The sequence below is a fragment of the Aptenodytes patagonicus genome, chromosome 6 (genome assembly GCF_965638725.1).
Source record: "Aptenodytes patagonicus chromosome 6, bAptPat1.pri.cur, whole genome shotgun sequence".
Lineage (NCBI taxonomy): Eukaryota > Metazoa > Chordata > Aves > Sphenisciformes > Spheniscidae > Aptenodytes > Aptenodytes patagonicus.
Window position 1 is genome coordinate 40992541 of NC_134954.1, and position 21707 is coordinate 41014247.

Consider the following 21707-nt stretch of genomic DNA (forward strand, 5'->3'; position numbering starts at 1 on the left):
TATACTTAATAATGCAGGGGACACTCCTGTTTGGCTCGGGGTGCTTTGACATTGTGCAATATGAAGAGCTTGAATTGTCCTCCAGTCTGAGTTCTTGTCCTGCCTATGTTCTAAGCTGGTGGCTGCCCATCTGAACATGGCCCTGGGAAGTCCTTTCTTGGAGAGTTTCATTGTCAGAAAACTTGAGCTAAAGAAATTAAAACCAAACTATTCAAAAAGCTAGTTTAGGTCAAGCTGAAGAGAGTGTTTTAAACTTTCTTTGTAAATTAGACTTATTTCAGCTGATTAATAGTCAGCTTAAGCTAGGATAAATGTGTTGAAATAGTGTAAATATATCAGTTTCAAAGCATTGATTAAACTGTCCCATGCAAACAATTTTAAGTGTCATCCTGTAATTTCTTCAGTTCTGGCCTCCATCTTTTACCATCTTCAGTTCTGGGAACTAAGATTCATTTCTTTCTTTGAACTGAAGAGAAAGAAGTGTTTCTTATATTTAAAGTTATTTGGGTAATCAAAATTTAAATTTCATTATTCAAACCCCAAGGATATATGCTCAATCCAGGTGCAGTTTTGTCTTGGAACCATTTCCCCTTGTATGTTTTTCTTTCACTTTTTTAAATAAAGGAAGTGTTGAGACGAAACTGCTTTGGACTTCTGTTAAGTGTTTTCTCATTTGTGATCTTGTCTGTCACCTCCATCTATCCCCAGTGACTGATACCCATACAATAAACAGGGTATTTTTTCTCAGAAGTCTACGATTCCTTTAAATATATAAACAGTCAGAGATAATTTAGCATTTAAATATTTTTTACTGATAGATTTGGTTGTCATATTTGGTTTTCTCTTTCTCCAGCTTTTGGAAATGCCAAGACTGTGAGGAATGACAACTCCTCTAGATTTGTAAGTATTTTCTTCAAGGCTGAATTGAATTCTTTTTAGGGGAGCACGTTATGTTGTTGGCTGTTTCTGTTTTACCTTGTATCAGCCATCAAGGCATCTGTAAGGAGGGAATGAATATTTTGGAGAGAGAACTTTCTTGTAGTTGTCTGAGGACCGTGATGTTTGGAGGAGGCAAACACCTTCAGAAGCAATCAATATTTCGTTTTGTACATTCGAGCCTGTTCTCCTTCCCCGATGTGTTAGTAGTGCATGATTAGCAGTCACCCCTGTCTTTAAAAGGTGCTTCACCTCCTTGTCAGAAATCTTGTTTTCTGATGTGGGCATAGAGTTCTATGGAGAATCAAAGTAGAGGTTAAAAAAAAGTTAGGATGTGACAGTCTGTGACTGGATGAAAACGTAATTACAGCGCAGCTGGATTCTTTAATTTCCTGGCACTGGTGCCTTTAATGTCAGTGACCATGTGCCTAGCAACTGGTCTGCTTAGCAAATTGATCTTTCTGCGTGATCTCATTTTCCATCTATATGTATACATTTTTTTGTTAAAATTTCTACTTCAGGTTCTCATTTTCTCTCTATGATGTTTCAACCTGTGTTTACAACTTCAGTTTTAGTATAAACATTTGTAGTGTTACTTTTTCGCTTGTATTCTTTATAATCAACTGATTGAATTTTGGAGTTTTTAGCATGAAACTGAATGTGAAATTATAGGCATTGACAATTGCCCCCCCCACCGAAAAAGTTGAAATTAGAGTTGGGATATACAGAAGTGTGAGCATTCATCATAGTTTCTCCTGCTAAAATCAGAAGACTGAATGCAACTTTGTAATTTGCTCACTTGTGTGCAGAAGACTAATATAGAGTGAAATGTGTAAAGTAGACAACAGAAGGCAAATCAGTACACTGGAAAAATGGTGCGTTGCGAGTAAAAGCACATGGATAAAAGCCTGGGATATGGTGACACTGGAGGGCGGCTTTTTTTCCACATGGGAGACTTCTCTCCCCTTCCTTTCTGATTCTTGAGGGTTGATGATACTGTTTCCACACGGCTACGAATGCTCCTTTTGCAGCTTTCATTGCCCCTGCTTGTGAACAGAGCAAAGGGTCTTCATCACAGGCCCTGCAGGCTCCACAAATGTCCATGCAGGCAAGGTCAGGGCCAAAATTTGACGGACTGTAGAAAATTTTTTTGGATAGAAAGGATAGAAAAACTGCAGCTGTCAGAGATGACATACTACAGAAAGGAGGAGGAGACAGCAAAGAGGAGAAGAGGTGCCGTTTGCAAACAGAAGTCTTTCCAGGACAAAGTGCAACCAACTAGTATTTTGCCTTTCAAGTCCTTGCTTATAAACACAAAGCTAAAAATACTTTTGGAAACATCCAGCTGGCCCAGCCCTTGGGAAATTAAAATTTAATTATCTGATTTAATTCTTTATCTCAGAAATTTGAATCAGCTCAGAATTAACTTCAAACAAGAAAGTACAAGTACTGTCCTGTCTAGCCTGCCTCAGCTGCCAGCAAGGAGAAGAATAGAGTTTAAGTAGAGTCAAGCCAATCTTGACAAAATACCCAGTAAATTAGAAAATATCTTTGAGGGAGTCAATGTAAAGTGCTTGTTTTTTATGTTCTGTAATTTAAAATCAAAAGAGAAAGAAAAAAAGAAAACTCTTCCTAAATGCAGTGAATAAGGAAGTGTATTCCAGGCTTCTCCTTTCAGTAGGTTGTTTTTGTCCTCTGTTCAGTAAGCACCAGAGGGTGGTGAGATCATTTCTGTGCGGGGCTTGTGGGATTTGGTTGAATTACTACCAGCAGTTTTTATCTTTCTAAACTTCCTTGCCAATGTGAGCTGCACTGCTTTTGCGTTTTCTACACGGTATGGGTCTGTCCATTTTGTTACTGTTAAACGTAGCTGTTACTACATTAAACACTTGTCATATAAATTAAAATGCTGCAAAGAGCAGAGCGATCTTCTGCGATATGGAAAAGTCAAACAGAAGTCAAGGAAACACACTGCGCCAGTACAGCTAAAAATGAAATCTCTTTTGCGGTGACAGTCTGTTAATTGTTGCCTCTCGTCTCCTGAGTTACGAGGCAAAGAGTTCAGTGGGAAAAATCCATCACTTTTACAAGGCAGGCACATGCTTAGGGACAGGCACCCCACGATTACTAACAGTAATCGTTGCCAGCCAGTCCTTCAAGCCAAACTGAGCAGCTATCCTTCAGCTGCCTTGATTCATGCTCCGAGAAGATTTTACGCTGGGAAAATGAGTCTGTGTGGAAGATAATTTCTTCCTGCATCCTTCTGTTAATAAGCATGGTAATACCTACATGGCCACAAGTATTGTCTGGTGTTCTTGGCGTTCTGGTGAAAGTTTGTATAACGTGCTTTTTCTTCATATAATCTTAGAAACTGAGCAAATTACTGGGTTGCATTACAAACCCGATTAAAGCTACTCTCGTGAAAATCTCTGGCTGTGATAATGCAGTTCTCTTAGAAGCTTTGAATCATTTTCTGTTTTTCAGAATTTGATGGAGTGTACAGGAGGTTGCCAGATTGCTCTTTTAGCCTGTAAAAATGACCAACTAACTTCTTAAAAAAAAGTCTTAAGCAGTTTTTCTTAAACAGAACTTATAGTCTTAAAATATGTTGCTTTCACAGGGAAAATACATGGATATTGAGTTTGATTTCAAGGGTGACCCGCTTGGAGGAGTTATAAGCAACTGTGAGTATTACTCTTGGTATCAGCATATTAACAGCTTAAATATTTTGTTCAAAAAGGAAGATGGTTAAATTATTGAAAAGATCAGCTGCATTTGTCTAATCAAGTCTCTCTCTATTATGTGATAAATTTTGTTTTTTAATTTTATTGTTGTTTTGTACCTTACAATAGTAAGGTACGCTATTGCTGAATAGTGTACCTTAGAGTAAGTGAAAACAGACTTGAAGAAGTAAGCATGAATAATGAATGTACTGTATTGTTTAAAAGGTACTGAGTAATGTGTGTGAGTTTGTATATTGTCTCTGAAGCTGGTAGCAGATGGATAAGGGTATCCGAAGCTCTTTTTATACTTGAATCCCTGAGATCAGTTGTGTTACTTGATTTGATGGGTCATGAATTTATGGTAGATGATGTCGGAGATATGCTGTTTTGTAATTCCTAAGAGTGATACAAAGTATGCTGGAGAACATACTAGTTCTGACTTAATAGAATTCAGAAATTTTAACCAGCTCTCTGTTGGGAAGAAAGGCTGGGAACTGAATGCCAGCCCAGGATGCTTTGACTTGCTTTCCTTTTGAGAGTTTAAATGCAGCTTTTAAAAGAAATTGCTCTTCTGTGCTATATAAAGCTATGTTTGTTTTTCTTAATTTTGAAAAGGGATGGAGTAGGGCAGTGAGTGACTATACTAGGTGTCACTGACCTAGCCTTGACCTCTCTTCCCACTCAGCCAAATTCATCGCTGTTTCTAAAGACTGACTTTTGACTCCATTGGCATTTTACTGGTTGTGAAATAATGAGAATCATCCAAGGTGAACTGAACTCTCCAATATAAACATTTTAAAACATTGTGAAGAATTTTACGCATAAATATAGGTTTGGGGTTTTTGTCATAGGGCAAACATTTTTTCTGGACCAGGTCACCCTTTGGAACTGTGCCTGAAAGAGCATGATTTTTGTGACAGAGTACCTCTTGAAGCTCAAAGCAGTCACTGTGTAAGAGTTTATGGCTATCTATTAACTTTGACATTTGGCAGTCAACGAAATTAGAGGCCAAACATACTCAGTGTATTCATCAATAATGAAATGTGAAGAAAAAGGTTCTAGCAGGCTAGCTGTGTTGTTTGTTTCTTCTTATTTCACATTCAAAATAGATACATAAAAATGAACCCTCCTTTGTAGAATGGACATTCAACAGTTTGTTTTTGAATGTACTGTGCTGAGTCATCTAATTAAAATATTGTGTCATATCAAAAGGCGATCCAAATAGTTACTCTATAGTTTATCTGCCTTATAAATCTTTGCATGTTGTAATTATAACATTACATGTAATTATAATGATGTGATGACATATGTAATCAAGGGCAGACATATTTTTAGATCTTCCTAAAAGATGCCTATTTTAGCCATTTTCCCTGTCTTCTTACATTTAATAAATATCTAATAGCAAGACAATGAATTTAAGTTTAAAAATAAAGACCTTATGTATAAGCCCTGTTGTGGAAAAGATGTTACTTGTTGAACTATGAAACACACCATACTTGACAGGGTATGTCACAGGTAAATACTGAGTTTCTGTAGCTGCATGTTAATATATCTCATCTTTGATTTAATGTTCGCAAAATTTGATAGTCCATCCATCTCTCTTTTAAAACTGTACAGAATTCAAACTCTTTTAAGCAAGTTTGTTGTCCTGCCTTAGAACTTTTCCACACATCTGCAGCGTTGCATTGCAACAGAAATGCTTCTGTTGCGAGGTATCGCCATTCTGGAGATAGTGGGGACTTAAATACTTTTACATCACTTACAATTTGCTCTGATTTTAGTCATATTTAGGATTTGTCTTCTTAAGTGATCAAGTAAGAAGCTAAGGAGGGCTGACATTTCCTATCCTTAAAAGGGAAAGTATGGTTAGTTTGTTCATAAATATTCTTTGCTTTCTGACCATCTGTTGGTTTGGTGTTAACATGATGTGAAGATGACAGCATAATATTTTGATTAAACTTTAATAGTTGTATCTGATGAGCTTGATTTCCAAACATCAATGAAGGTAGTGGGCTTTTTGGATTGCAGCCTACAACACCAAGCTGTAGTTCATACTGTGAGTGGCTGGAAGCAGACATGGTGAATGTCTAGTTTATTTTGGTGGCAAGAAGGGTAATGAAGATAAGCTACTAATTTTATCAGACTGGTAAAGATAAGCAGAGAGACCCTTTAGGCTAAAAGGTCTTGTTTGAAATGGTCTGGTCTGTCCTACTCTGAAATGCTGTGAAGCTCCGTGAAAGGCTAGTCAATCTGCCTATGACCCTTCACATTGCGGCTGATGCTATTGTGACCTTCCCTTGGGCCATTCTCCTGGTGCCCTTCAATGAGCTCTTACTTCTTAATGACAGGGGTTCACCTACCAGCGAACCTTTCACGGGATGGAGCTAGAGGGTAAAATTATCATGACAATGCATACTGCCTGTCTGTCCTGTCCAGTTCGCAGTGAATGTCCATTGGTTTTAGCAGGAGCTGATAGTTCTGAAATGTTTAATGTGCTGTAACTGGAAGGGTAAACCTTCTGAGTAAAATTAGAATGGGAATAACAAAATGGAAGGGATTGTAATGGAAGAGGTTTGTAACATCTATTAAGTCAGAACTAGTATGTTCCCAAACTGAAGATAATTTTATGTTTGAACAGTGTAAAATACGTTTAGACTCATTACATGGCTGCTCAGAGCTTCTGAGTGCACTGATTTGTAAGGAATTTGACATATTGCTATATCATGATGTACAGTCATAAGAAGAAACTGAGAGTGGAAAATTTGAGATGAACGTGATTTATGCAATGTCAAAGTATATTACTTCAGTCAGGAATTTTTTCCCCTTAGACTACAAAAGAAAAATTATTTCAGGTATCATGTGTTGTACTTGTTTGATCCTATGTCGGCAGCAACTGGGGCAGGGGGGTGAGCAAGAGAGTGAAGAAGGCTGAGTAAGCTGAGGTATGTGGTAAGCCTGAGTCGTTTGAATCCTCCCTTTTTGTTAGTTTTCTGAGAGTCCCAGCTTGTTTTCCTAATGGGTGGGAGGTGTTGGAATCCGTATATGGTGAGATGAGCACAGCCCTAGTGCTAGCTAACAGCCAGCCCATCCGTTCACGGGCTGACCTGTTTCATGTACGTGGGGTTAGGAAGCCCAAATTACTCTTGTGAGCTCTCCTGAACACTAAACCCGTGCTGTATTGTCACCTGTGACTGTAGATGTCCCATTGCTGTTTTGTAACAAACACCAGTCCCTGCTTAAAGGTATGCTGCGCTCTAAAATGCACTTACAAACAGGGAAATTGCATTTACATTTTCTCTCACTGAATTGAGTATGAGGTGTATCTGCTCTTTCCGTCCTCCCACGGGATGTTTACGGTTGCTGCTGTTGTGGTGAACACTCTTGTCAGCGCTTACGCGCTCAGAGGGTTTTTTCCAGAGCATTTGTGAAGAAAGGCAGTTGGAGCATTGGATAATTAACTTGCTTTCACCTGAGTGTAATACTGTGGAAATATATTACAGAAACCATCGATACTATTCTTAGTTTTCCATTTATTATAACTACCATGCTAGCAGGGATGGGAGCAGGAGAAAGAATAGTAGTTTCTTTTCCACCCATAATTACAGAATAGAATATATTTTATGTAAAAATGGGTATGTTTGTTTAGTAATAGGTGCTAATTGCAATAGCTTGTACAGCTCTAAAATATGACTCTCTATCCACAGATGCTGCATCTGTTTGGTACTCAAGGCGATGTTCGTGTGCGCACTTGGTTTGTTAGTTTTGTGACTGGTTTTGTGTACACTTAATTTTATGGTTGAAATAGTTTTGCATGGTACAGTCCAAAACGTTTCACACTTGCAGTTGTTTAGACCTTTTGAAAAGTAGGGATCTTCTGATACCTTTCCCAGAATATTTGTAAGTTGTAAATTTTCACATTTCATCTGGGATTTCCTGCTGAAAGATACCTAGCTTTTTAGCTTTAGGTGATCTTTCCTGATCTGCCTAAGCCCTTCAGTGATTTAATGATTAACTAGAAGATAACAGTGGTGCAGGTGAAGTACAGTATACGTAATGCGTACTTTTGAAAAGCCATTTTTAACCAGCACAGTGTACTTAAAGTCCAAATAACAAGTGATTAAGAAAGGGCCCTGTTTTGCCATTTTTCCAACAACATGAAAGAAACCAATGATGTTTATCTAAAGCAACAACTTTTTGAAGTTAGCAAAGTGATAGTGATAACTTTACAACTTATTCTTCTTTACAACTTGTTTGTTCATTTTAAAAGACAAAAGTAATTACCCACTTACTGAGAAACCAACAACTCGGGCTGTTGATTTTAGTTATGTGATTGCTGTTAGTAATCTCCTTTGCTCAAGGAAATATGACACGAATTTTACAACTAGACATTTTGGAAAGAGGTACTTGTTGATTTTTTTAATCTTAACTTGTTCCAACATTTCCCTTGGTGTTTCAGTTAGCACAGTTGCTGCCTTTTAGGTAATTGTCTTGCCTAAATTAGGAAGCGTTTAAAAAAAAACAAAACAAAACAACCACAAACAACACTAAACATTTTGATTAGCTCATTTTTAAACATCACTTATCACTGGAGTAATCAGGATTTAAGACTCCTAAAATTGTGCAGTCGTCATTTTTTCACTGCACATACTGCCCAGATAGTAGGTTTTGTTTGATACAATTATGGATCATTTAATTCCAGAGAACATTATTATAAACTTGGTGGGAATAATGTGAAAAAGTTCCTGAGAAACCACTACTGTATTTTCTTTTTAATCAGTGACTCTTTTTGATGGCAGCTGAAGAATCAAGGTAGGAAAACAGAAAACATAATTTAACATAATGTGGGTGTAGAGATAAGCTTCAGTGACTAGAAGATGTTCTGTAACTTTGGCTGAATAGCTAAAAAGGTCCTTGGTCATGGCCGGCTGAAGAGACTATGGCTAAACCAAACTTTTTCTGGATTATTCAGAATAAGACACCAAGGTAGTGTCATTTTTTGTTTGTAGTGTTTACTTATTCCTTTCTTGAATGCTGATTCAATTTCTAGTATATTTAGAAAAATACAAATATCCTAAATTTTTCTGCATCAGTCAAGTTCATAGGTCAAGTAACTGAAAAAAAATCATGTAAATTTGTACACTAGAGTTTCCAGAGGTATTCAGCACCGATTTCTGTTTTTCTTTTATGTTGAGTTCAGTTGAATGGTTTAGCAGGATGCTTACACAGATGTCTTGCGTTTAAACCAGTGTTATCTAGGAATAACAAATAATCTTCAGAATCTGAGGGATCTAGCTGGATTGAGTCATCTGAATCGATGGATATTCAAACAATATGATTTAAGAAGTGTTTCCAGGTTGGACCTTTCCAAACAAATTTAATTTTTACAGTTGCTTTGATACACACAACATATTTAATGTTTCAGTTCAAGCAGAAGCAGTGTGAGATAGTCCAGGAAGAACACCTAATCCGTAAATACACCATATGTAGTTCTGCATGTTCTCTCTAGATAATTCTGTATAGTCCCTATACATAATTTATATAGAATATATAACAAAATATGATATCTGTACAGTTTTGGGGTTTTTGCTTGTGTGTGTTTTCATATAGATAAGCACCATCTGTCTACACGTGCCACTGTAAACGGAATTACCAAGTGGATGCGTGCAGAAATCTGATGTGCATCTTTTTGTGTCTTCTCTTTTGACTGTTCAATCCACAGAATTTGTAATCATGTGAGAGTTAACACAAAAGTTACTTGTTATGCAGTAGTTGCTTTAAGGAAAATATATTTGGTTGATTTATTAAAATGCTAATTAGGGCAAACAAAGGGAAGAAGCTTTCTTAAGAGTAGGGCAGATGGTCTGGATATTTTCTACCAGTCTGATTTCAGTCTGCATGTGGGCATAAAAGAAAAAAAAAACAGAGAATGAATACAGCTTTAAAAAGAATTGCTAACAGCTGCTTTGTTAAGGTAAATACCTGATTTTCTGTCAGTAACTGCATTCTGGAGCCTTTTTCCTCAATTATGAAGGCTGACAGAATATGGAATATTGGGACTTTGGAAAGCTGACTGTTAATTAGTTAACCTCCTTGCTTCTAAAAACATATAAATAAGATAAACTGCAGTGAAAAATCTGAGACAGTTATCCTTCTAACATAATTCATTTGACATACGCTCAAGAAACTGTTAACTCTGCTGAAGGCATGCATGTAAGGCGGCTTACATATAATATTTTGCCAGGATATGTAGCTGAGCTTTTATGACAGCATTTGAGTAAATTTATATATAGAATGTTTTTAAACCCAAATAAGACAAACTGCTTCACAAACTGCATTGCTTCAACATCCTTTGAAAATACAGCCGTTTCCTGAAGTGTGTGTAGCCACCGCGGGAGCTGTTTATTTCTTTGAGATTAAATTTGGCTGCGATCCATTCCAACGCTTCCCTGGAGAACCTTCACAGCCAGCATGACTCTGAACTGCCTGGCGCTCACCTTGCCTTTCTCAGCCCAAGTATTAACACTTGGACGGTGGACCAGCCTCTTCCTTTCAGTTATGAATTAAAAACTAGAGAGGATCAGGTATCCGATAGTTAGGCTAACTAACTGGATAGTTAGGGTGAACCACAGCTGAAGGAGAGGAGGCCCAAACCTTAGGTGAAGTCAGAAGTATTGAGGTTGTACACTAGGCTGCTGGTGAGAACTACACCTTCTGATCTATGCCTTTCCAGCATAGCATCAACCATCAGATGTTAGTCATCTGTGATTTTAAAAAAAAAAAAAAAAAAAGCCAACAAAATGGAAAAAGCAAAAGTGGAAATCTGTAACCTGCCCCATCCTAATGTAAAGATGACCTGCTGGCAATATGGGACAGCCACTTATTTGCGTGTATCTTGGGTGTACTTTGTCATCAGGATGTGCAAAACTTCCAGGTGCTGAAACAGGGTCACCTTTGGAAGGAAAGAGACTGTAGGGTTATTGAATTATAACAACACAAATGTCTATTCAAACAAGGCTAAAGTTCTGACATGATCACACAACGCATTTGATGGTGAAGAGGTACTTGTCTTCATACAGTCAGATGCTCTGGTCGTTGGGAGCTACATTCACTGTCACCTACTATGGTGGTTGCACTTCTCTCAAGCAATTGCATGTTTATGGAATAACATAGTTGAGCTGGTCTGTAAAATATTTGAAACTTGTCCTACTATAAGCCAACCTGAAGATTAATAATACTGTCTGAATTTTGTCATTGGCTAATTATTAGAACAGAAATTAGTTTTTGAATCTGTCTTGCTGTAGTTTATTTGGAGGAGGGCCTCCTAAGGCTTGTATAATTTTGTGGGTCAAAGTTTGGTCTTTGGTTCCTATTCCACAAGAAAGGGTGTAAGCTTAGGTAATTACAGTGGGCAACACAGGCACAACATGCTGCCTGTAGCTAGTGAAAATATGAATACACTCTATTGCACTCCTCCTTGCTCCTCCATTCATGGACCGAACTCCAGGGCAGATGCTCCCTCTCGGGCTAAGTCCTGGTGTGCCAGAAAGCCGGCGGAGCCCAGAGGCTGCAGCCTGGTGCAGAAGCATCCACTCCCCAGCTGCTCCTCCATGGTGGGGCTGGAGGGGGCTTTGCAGCACAAAGGTGGCTGCACTGAGCACCGCCTCTAACTTTCTGGATTGCTAAGACTAAACAGGCTCAGTTTCAGCAGAAATGGAAATCTGAGGAAAGGTATAGTGGAACACACATTGGATATTACAGTAGCCAGGCAGGGGAAGTGTTTAGAAACCCCACGTGTCCTTAAATGAATTGGTGTTCCCTGTGTTTTACCTTTGTGAAATCTCATCTCAACTTTGTGGCAGCTCTTCTTAAGAGTGACATCCAAGCTGTGGTAATTTCCCTTTTGGGGCTTTCTTCTTGCATGGGCACAGCTTAGAGAGAACTTAACCCCAGTCAGAGAGTGCTATGGTGGGTATGTAGTGGCAGGTGCATGGGGAAACTCCTTTGCTATGCACTTGGAACGAGGCACTGAATGTCTCTATCTTCATGTTGCTGAATGTATGTAGCTTAAGAGAAACTGTATACTGGGAACTGTGGGTTTGCTATCTGGAAAAATGGTGTGGAGCCTTCGTGTGCCAGTGAGAAAAGAAGGAAAAACATTTTTCTTGTACAAAAACAGGGAGTGACACCGATACCTGTCCAGAGGTTCTCTTATCGCATCCCTCTCCCTTCTCCCGGTGCGCTGAGGACCACAGCCTTTCAGTGCAGTAAGGGCTGAACAACCTTTGTATTGTCACTTTCATGGTAGATATGATGTAGAGTCTGAAGTGTTTGCAATGTGTTACAAGTCAGTCCGCTTCTGCTGTGTGCCTGGATTCCTACCCATATTGGTAAGGCTTAGAAATGTGCCCGTCACTAACGGCAGTGGACGAAGCAATCTTCTTGTCAAACTACTCAATCAGTGCAGTGATGCTTTTCAAAGTGCTGCTTTTCCATTTCACTTTAAGTGTCTTATGATGGAGCTTCTGTCAGTCCCATTGGGAATTATTTCAGTCTGATGCACCTGAGGATCACAAAGTACTATATGATTATTCAGTTTAAATTCTTTCTTTATTTGGCTTCCCCCTTTCATTTATCCATCTTGCATGTGCTTAGCCTGTTAACATTTCACTTCTTTTCAAAACTTCACCCATACAATCATTCTCAACAAATCTTAATTTTGTGGTGGCACTGTAAATAGGTTGACGTCTTTTGAGCACGTTGCCTCCCTGACCCGAGTTTTCTTTGCTGTTCATAGACTGCAGCATTTAGAAGTGTACTGGGCTTACAGCTTGCTCAAATAACTTATTTGAGAAATATGTACTAATGTGATACATTGTGATAAGGTTTGTGCCTACCATTTATCATCTTCTAATTTGCTGCTGATGATATAAAGCAATGAAGTAGAAAACGATGGGGGATTATATTCATATTAAGGGGTTTTGCTCCAACAATCTTTCCCTGACCTGTAAGATTTTGTTTGTTTGTTTAGATCTGCTAGAGAAGTCTCGTGTTGTTAAGCAGCCAAGAGGTGAAAGAAACTTTCACATTTTCTATCAGATACTGTCTGGTGCATCGGAAGACTTCCTCTGTAAGTGTTGCCCTTGTGCCATTTTCAGATATGAGTCGCCTTTATATTTAATATGCTGTTCCATGCACATCATCTTTTGTGGGAAATGTGATATTGATTCATTTTTCAAATTATTGGTGGTAGTGGCAATAGGAATACCTGAAGTAAATATATGGTTTGGTATTATCCAGATATCTGAGTCAGAATTGGCTTTGCAATTTATTATAAACAAAGAAGAAAGCCTATTCTTATTCAGGAGGCTTATAGTTAAAAGATCCTTGAAGAAAACTTAATCCTACTAATAATAACAACAGTTCTTGACAATACTGGTTCTGGGATAAAAGAGCTACTAACAAGAATGCTGTTACTAATGATATTTTTATTTGATTTATTAGGCAAACTCAAACTGGAGCGGGACTTCAGCAGATACAACTACCTGGGCCTTGATTCTGCCAAAGTGAATGGAGTGGATGATGCTGCAAACTTCAGAACAGTTAGGGTGAGAAGTAACAGGGGTCGGATGTAAACCCCAAAGGGCTCAACACTAATGCAGAGTTCTTATGCCCTCGGTCTGGCCGTTCGCGCTGGGCTGGGAGGGCCATCTTTTCTGAGTGCTAGCACTCTTCATGCAAGGATATAGCATGTTTGCACAGGGAAGCTTAGCTACAACTAGAAAATACAAAGAACGGAGTTTCTGGAGTATTCTAGTGGGAACACAAAAAAAAAACAAAAAAAAGAAAAAAAAGGAAGGGGGGGCGGGGAAAGTCCAGACCCCTTGATCAGATCATGGGAAAGGTTATATTGTGTAGTTGCTTATGATGGCAGTGACTGAGCTTCATGAACCAGGTGATGCTGACCAAGTCGAAAGAAAAACAGGGCTGGGGTGGTTCTCAAGATGATTTACAGTGATGCTTTTGCTTGATTGTACTCAGGGACAAGAAGAATACAGGACCCTGTTACCCAGCATATGCAAATTTGGGTTCTAAACGTTACTGGCTTTTAGAGCAAGAGAGTGGACTGAGAAGACAGCAGTACCTGTTCATTTGACTGTGAAAAATTGGGTCGGGTTATAAACTAAATTAAGTGGCTAAAAAAAAAAAGTACTGCATTTTAGAAACCCATAAACTGAGTGAATGCTAGAAGTGGACTGGACTGACATGCCAGCTTGATTACCAGATCTTCTTTAACCTCTCTTTTATATTAAAAAACTTACTTATCTAAGCGTAGTAATTATATCATGTTCTTTTTGTAGCAAAAGTGTTCATAAAACATTTCTAATTTATGCTAATAAAGATAAATGGTGAATTTTGCAAGTATGATCTGTTTAAATGTAGATTCTTTTATCTCATAATTTTATCTGTCCCCTTTCCAGAATGCAATGCAGATTGTTGGTTTTATGGATCATGAAACACAGTCTGTTTTTGAAGTGGTGGCAGCTGTTCTAAAATTGGGAAATATTGAATTTAAGCCTGAATCTCGTGTGAATGGCCTAGATGAAAGTAAAATCAAAGATAAAAATGGTAAGATGAGATTAGTGATGGGAGGAAAAACACTAATTTGTCTGAAGTTATTATTAATTTTGTAGTTTCTGTAGACATACAATATCCTTACAGATGAATTAAATTAGATTGTTTCCAAAACTCGCCTGCAGGCAAATATGGGTTGAATTCTGTGCAGTTTCAATTGCTCTGTTTGAAATTCCAAAAATTATTATTTTCTTTTTTTCCACTTTATTAACACTTTCTTCTGAAATGTTAAACGGTGGTATGCATTTCTGTAACTGCTTGGTTATTCTGCAGTGGAGGCTTTTTGTTCTTTTGTAGTAGGGTATCTCTGCCTGTTAATGTCAGATTCATTTGGTCATGTTTTTGCAGTTGATACATTTTGAAAGTTCATTTATTTTCATTTGAAAGTTTTTCATCATGAAAAGTAGTCTGTGATAAATGGAAGAAAAGTTTCTTCACAAAAATAACCAGATAGAAAGTGCTCTCAAAACAGATAACTCTGTTTCCTCGTGCTGTGCATATTTTAAAAACTTTGCTTGGCAGGGTAGGGGGGAGACAGTGTGGCTGAGGGACACTTCTGTTGAAGAAAATATGTTTTGGGAAAATACTGAACTATTTAAAAGCTAATAGATTTGGGGAAGAAGCAGCAATGATACGAAAGGTTTCATTATATTTACACTCTCCTTTTTCATGCTAGAACTCAAGGAAATCTGCGAGTTGACGGGTATAGACCAGTCTGTATTGGAAAGAGCTTTCAGCTTCCGGACGGTTGAAGCCAAGCAAGAGAAAGTTTCAACAACACTAAATGTGGCTCAGGTAAAAAGAGGTCCTGATTTTAAAGGGAAGAATCATTTTAAATGGCAATTCTACATGACGAAACCATAACCGCCCAAATAAAAACTACAACTAATCGGCTGTACTGAATAAAACATATCACTAGCATAAATGTGTTTTTTCTTCAGCAGTTTCTAAGTGTTCAAATATACTGGATGTTTTGTTTTTATGTGTGAATTGCCTCAAAAAGATGAGGGATAGGAAAAAGTTGCAGAGAATGAAAAAATGAAACAGCTCTGCACGAAACGCATGTTGAAAGTACTGTGGCAGACTGTTTTCGTTTAGAGCAACTGGTGTAATTTCATGTGAGTTGTACGCCCTGGGCTGCTGAAAAACTTTTGCTGCCCGTGTGAATTTATCTTTCTGTAATGCTGCAGAGCCAGTGTGATTGCCACCTGTGTCTCATCAGCTCAGGCTAGCAGGAATGTAGTTTCCCTAACTGCAGCTGCTCAAGTCCCTTTGTTTGGGATTAGGATGGGGGATGTGAGTCTTTAGAGGATATCCGGATGAGCAGGAAGGGAGCTGAAGTGTCCTGATTGTGGCTGCTGTTCCAGGCAGCCGGTGGCCAGGAAGGCAGAAGGGTGCACCAGCAAGCCGCCGATGCTGCCAAAGTGTCCTGGCACCCCTGGTCTGGCTCTGGTGCCTGCTTAGGCAGAGGCACTGCTGCCTGAGCCATTCTCACTCTGTTCATAGCACCTTTAAGATACTTCAGTAACATAAAAAGTTTGGGATTAGCCCAGCACTTATAAGATTTTTCTTCTTTCTTCTCTTTAGGCTTATTACGCCCGTGATGCTCTGGCTAAGAATTTATATAGTCGACTGTTCTCTTGGCTTGTTACCAGAATCAATGAGAGCATTAAGGTATTGTTGGTTTGTGCCTGTAAAAAAATCAATAGAAATCCTTTAAATTAAAATGGACAGTAGAACTGTATTTGCCAATTTCATTTTTCCTGGTTGTACGCTGTTACACATGATACAGGTGAGTAACTGTATTGCAGCTCAACAAATTGCTGTCTGCTCTGTTTTTAAGCTTTTGAAAATATTCATGTTAAGTGTATTTTGGGAAACCACACTTAACATTTTAGTTTACAGAATTTGACAGCCTACTTTGAGATACATTAGTTTTCTTGATTTCCCAAGTATGAAATGTTCAGATGACTGACTCAATGTTTAATTTTTTTTTAAGGCACAAACAAAAGTGAGAAAGAAGGTAATGGGAGTGCTGGACATCTATGGCTTTGAAATTTTTGAGGTAAGACTTTTATAATGGTAAACATTTAATGTGAGAGCTATTATTAAAGCTTAATAGAGTAGTTCATTAATTTGTAATCAGAATACACGTAATTTGAATTGTGTGTCATTCCTGACAAAAAAACACTAGAAAAGTAAGCCAAAGAGAGATGTCTTAGCATGTCTGGCAACTGAAACAAAAATTTATGAAAGCCAAACTTGTGTTTTTACACCATAGGTAAATAAATATTTATGATGGGTAAACTAAATATATTTTGTTGTGACATACATTCTGAGCATAAGAGAAACTCTGGCAGTGTCATTTCTGCCCTGAGGCATTTTGTGGATGTCTCTGAACAAGCTTTGTATCCTTTAAAAAACACAACGAAAACTATACTTTTTTTTCCTGTCACAATTAAACAAGGAATTATATTCCATTTTATCTCGATTCACTTAGATAAATATTCTGTACCGATTCCTAGCTAACGATCTGTGGCTCACTGCTGTTTGTTTATGATAGTATTTTTAGACTGGTGGTATTTTGAAACAAAAACTATCAACAAGGATTTTTTAATTGGGTTAGAGAACACCAAGGAGAGGGAGTTTTCATAAATCTTATTCTGACAGTTTATTTTAAGAGATTTATAGAACTTGGTTGGAATCTGTATAGTGTTTAAACTAGAAACTCAATTGGGGAGAAAAATCAGTAGAAAACATACAATCCTTACCCGCTTCCCTACATCCCTCTTGAAAATCCAGGGAGTGTGTTTAAACTGTGTAGAAGATGGGAACAATCCAGGAAAGAGTAATTATACATGGGATGGTGGTGTAAGTTTTATTTCAGAAGCATAACATCAAAGTATTTGCAAATCAAAATACCTCTATGAAGAGGAAAAACAAAGCTCATACTTGCTTCAAGGGTTTACTAAGCTAGGTTGTATTGTTTGCATTAAACATAAGAGCATATTTATGAAAATATATTGCAAGCAGTCAGGTGGCTGAATGGAGATCTCGGTGCCAGATCTCTTTGGAGCTGGTCCTTGACGTACCTTTAGAAAGCTGGACACTGGAATGGTACTGCTGGCATCTTCAGGCAGGACTCTTGTTTTCACTAGCTCTTTCTTTTATGTTTGATTAGGGATAAACATGTAGGGTGAGGTAGGAGACAGAAGCTTGCTTTAGTACACAAGCCAACTGAGTAATTGTGTTTGTGGGATGATGTTCCAGAGACAAGGTTGTTTCTCGCATGTAACTTTCTTTTTTTGTAGGAGTTCAACATCTTAGAAGGTCATAAGTAAGTAGTTGAGTACAGCAGATGTAGTTTTGCAGACAAAAAATGAAAAAACAAGGCTCTTTTCACTTACCTTTCATACTGAATTACAATGTAGCTTTCCCAATTCATACAAACTCAAAAGCTTTAAAATAACATGGGTAGTTATTGTTGACTCCTTTAAATGCTGAGTATTGTTTCTACTGGAAAAGGTGGGAAAGGTTTGCCTTGTAACTTGAGGATCAAATTCATCAGTACATTCATACAAGACAGGACTCTTCCTCTTACGAGTTAAGACCTGTGGTGAAAGCACTAACCAAGCAGCTTGGTACAGTGTCACAGAAATAATGGAATTATTTCTGAACATTCAAAACAGGAGTCAGGTAGTATGCCAGCAACATACATGGCTTGTACTATACCATATTTTAATTTAAAGATGTTTGAAAAAGGAACTTGATTGGTTTAGGTTTCTAGAGGTAACTAGTACAGTTACCGGTATTGGGGCTGCGTGGCAGTACTGTAGTTCAAAGGGTGACTCATAGAAAAACAATCCATTAGAAAATCCTGAATCAGCTGTATGTCCAGTACCACCCACTTAGCCATCCCTGTGTTTCCAGACAGGTTAATTTTATAATCAGAAACTGCTGACTTATTCTCAATTGAATCAAAAGCAAAGATATTCTTTCAAGGCAAAACAAAATTAATTTTCTATGCAGCTCTAGTTGGAACAAAAGATGATGTTATGTCATAATCCTTAAATTGAGTAAAATAATTCTGTAATGAACACTGTATAGGCAAAGTGTAACCGGTCTTGTGGTTGCTTGAATGAATGTCATGTAGTAAGGTCAATTAAGAGGATGCCTGCCAAATATTTTTATGTTGAGTTTTGTAACAAATGATCGAATCTCACAAAAATTATTAAAGATTTTGAGAAAATGCTTACAAAAAACCAATTATTGTTGAGAATTTAAGTAACCACAGAAAACATAGTTTAAAGTTAATTGTATTAAAACAAACAATAAATGAATGAAATTTTAACACTGTACAATACCATAACTCAAGGAAAATTCAATAATGTCTTAAGATTTATAGCATAAAAAAGTATAGTGGAATTTGGAGTGTTTTGCTGTGTGGTACATTTGTAAACACGATGGCTAAACATTCAAAATATTGGGTGAGGTGTAGTTAATGGCAGTAACTATATCCATCTAATTATAAATTACTTAAAACCTCTGACTGAAAATGTGCAGTTCCCTTTTGAATCTAATTCTTAAGTCAGATTTTGATTTTCATGTCTGTTCTTGAAGGTTAAAACTAACATCATCTCTACAAAGAATGTTTTTTGGCAAAACTGTATTTGAAAGACTTCTTCGTCTGTAAACTTGTGCATTTTAAACTTGTAAGCTATTTGATATGCGGAAGGTAAAAAGGCCTACTTTAATCATGTTTCTACTCAGGAAGCAGAGAGGTTTATCATTAGTGCATGTTCTTTGACCTAAAATGTCCTTGTACCTTGGAGACAGAACATATCAAAAAACATAGAAGGTGCTAGTAGAAGTTTTTATATAAGTGCTAAATACTTACACATGAAGCTTAATACCATTGAAATAAGTAGCAAGCTACGTGTTTCCTGAAGGGTGATATTTATTTATTTATTTATTTATTTTCTTCAGTATTACACTTACCTATCAGGATCGCTGAAAGAATAAACTAATGATAATTTAGTTTACCTGTTTTGTCCCGAGATTCTCACTTAAAAGTTATTGGAATACATTATAGAATAGTCTGCTTCCACTGCAAAAACATTAGTTTGCTACAGAATTTTGGGGTTTTTGTTTTGTTTCATAATGGGCAGGGCAGACAATATTTCTTGGGCCTTATTCCTGTTTAGGACGATTCCTTAGATCATCCTACAATTCCTCCTGTAAAAAGAGTAAAGAAATCCAGATTTACCATTCTGAAAGATCCTGCACTTCACCTTCTGATGACAATAGCAGTCTTGTTCTATTATATGCAAACTGAAGCTTATATAAATGAGAATTGTTTTCATCTAGTTTTGAAAGATTACTTTATTTACTGTCCACTGTAATTTCTACAATTTTCTGTAATTTAAGATGAAGTTAACTTGCAAAGTAACTGGAGGTTTCTTGAAACTTAACAAAGGAAAGATACTGGAGTACTGATAATGCTGGCATATACTCTTTGGGATTTGGTTTCCGCTAGTATTTTTATCAAGCGCAAACCCCATTTTTCAGACAAACCCAAAAGCTATCCAAGAAAGCAGATTTAAGGACTCGGCTGTCCAAAAATTCAGATTAGGGAATTTAAATCTATCAATAATCTCAGCCTCTGTGGGTTTGGCAGATGTCAACAGCAAGCTTGGCTAAACAATCCACAAAATAACTGCTGTAAAGCTGTGTTTATTTTTGAATCCTGCAATGCCCTTTGTGGTAAGCTGTATACTGGGACTGAATGTTTTGAAAGCAAAATGCTGAAATTTTGGGTGTCCCTGTGTGAATTGTCTATGGACAAGGATTTAGGGACCAGGATTAGTGTGAAAATGCAGGCTACAGGAGCAGGTTGGTTCTGTAATGCTGCTGGAGCTTGAGCAATGGATTGAAGCCTGACACTAATTGCTCCAAGTATGTTTATCAACTTTTTTGAGCGGCTGAATGCGTAATCAATCTGCAGTCTAGACTGCGATTTGAGATGGGGTAGGGATGATGGTTGGTGGCACTGGGAATTTCAGAACCAGCTCGATTGCAGACTTCCTGGGGTAGGTTTAGGGCTGGTCCCATTTTATTCCATGTCTGATTGTGTATTTTTGGGCAGAAGCGGTTTCCGCATCTCTGCAAAATGTCGGGGTAGGGTTGTGGAAGGGGTGGGGTTTATGAAGGCAGATGACTGAGGGCCTGGCAGGTTTCAACAGAGATGAACAGAAGACTCATTCTGTTCGGTTTGGACATTTAATTTTCTGTCGTGTACGTTTCCTGTGTAGACAAGGGCTAGGGTATGTAAAAATGAATGTCATGGAGCAAGTGTGAATATTTCAGCCTGCCTAGCCTTCAGAGATAAAAATGTCTGTCTGTGCTAGTTGGCTTAAGGGCGTTATTCTGAATTTTCAGGCACCACTATGTAGCTGGTCCATGACGAAGCTAATGATTTGGAGTGCAGTTTTATGAAAGTTAAGGCTGCCAAACAAGGCTTATTCTTGAAATTTGCCAGGCCCTGAGAAGACAGTTTGAGAGTGTGAATGCTTTCTGCTCAATCCCTTGGTGGAGCAGGTTGTTCTATGTATTTTAGCCTGACAAGAAGCGCAGATGTGCCGGGGATAGAGCTGCAAAAGTAAGGGCTGCAGAAAGAGAGGGACTGTTTCCATTTGGTCCTCAGACATCTGCTGAGGGTTGACCTGAGGTAATGTGAATGCCTTGTCTTTGGGGACAGCATCTGACCAACTCCTTTTACTCCAGGTACACAAGAACATGCAAAGACGTGGCAGCATCCATCACATTCTGCATAAAACCCATCAGTAAATAAAAATACCACCACCAAAAGAGCCAAACAAGCCACCCAGCAGTAAAACCACATCCATTTCACATAGTCTGTGATGCACTTTGATAGCGCTTCTATTTATTTACGGCAATTAGCTTGTTTCTTGTGTGTAGAAGTCCCTTGTGGTGATGGAACGCAGCTTGGTCATATTGCATGTACTACGTAAACTGTCATCTGGACATTGATAAAATGCCAATATCTTTATTGAGGGAATCCGTTAGAAATATGAAGAATGCAGTTTCATTATATTAACATATTCATAGTTGTGGTAATTATCTGTTTTTAGAGGGAGGTAACCAAATAAGGAGGGGATAAACATTGAAAATACGTTTCTGAGATGTTTAAGGCATGAAAAAATTGGGGAGGTATTTCCACTTTTACCATAAACCTATATGACAGCTTGGTCCAGTTGCTGAATAGTTGCTTTGCCTTTTTCTGTCCTGTTCATTACATGAAGGAAATTACAGTTGCATAGCATGCTGAGCTCTGGGAGACTGCTGCTGGCCCAGAGACTTCCCCCCCCGCACTGCCCCAACGATGATTTTACTGGA

The 21707-nt window shown here is 38.0% G+C and overlaps 1 protein-coding gene across 4 annotated transcripts in view; it reads left to right on the plus strand.

Moving 5' to 3' along the window:
• The window catches only part of MYO1B (myosin IB), a 118072-nt gene that overhangs the window by 59559 nt on the left and 36806 nt on the right, over window positions 1-21707 (plus strand). For all 4 annotated transcript variants that reach the window (XM_076342242.1, XM_076342244.1, XM_076342245.1 and 1 more), the window contains exons 6-13: window positions 854-900; window positions 3557-3620; window positions 12688-12786; window positions 13161-13264; window positions 14138-14285; window positions 14968-15086; window positions 15879-15965; window positions 16291-16356. In XM_076342242.1, the coding sequence (XP_076198357.1) occupies window positions 854-900; window positions 3557-3620; window positions 12688-12786; window positions 13161-13264; window positions 14138-14285; window positions 14968-15086; window positions 15879-15965; window positions 16291-16356 (734 nt within the window). The remainder of the gene's footprint in view (window positions 1-853; window positions 901-3556; window positions 3621-12687; window positions 12787-13160; window positions 13265-14137; window positions 14286-14967; window positions 15087-15878; window positions 15966-16290; window positions 16357-21707) is intronic.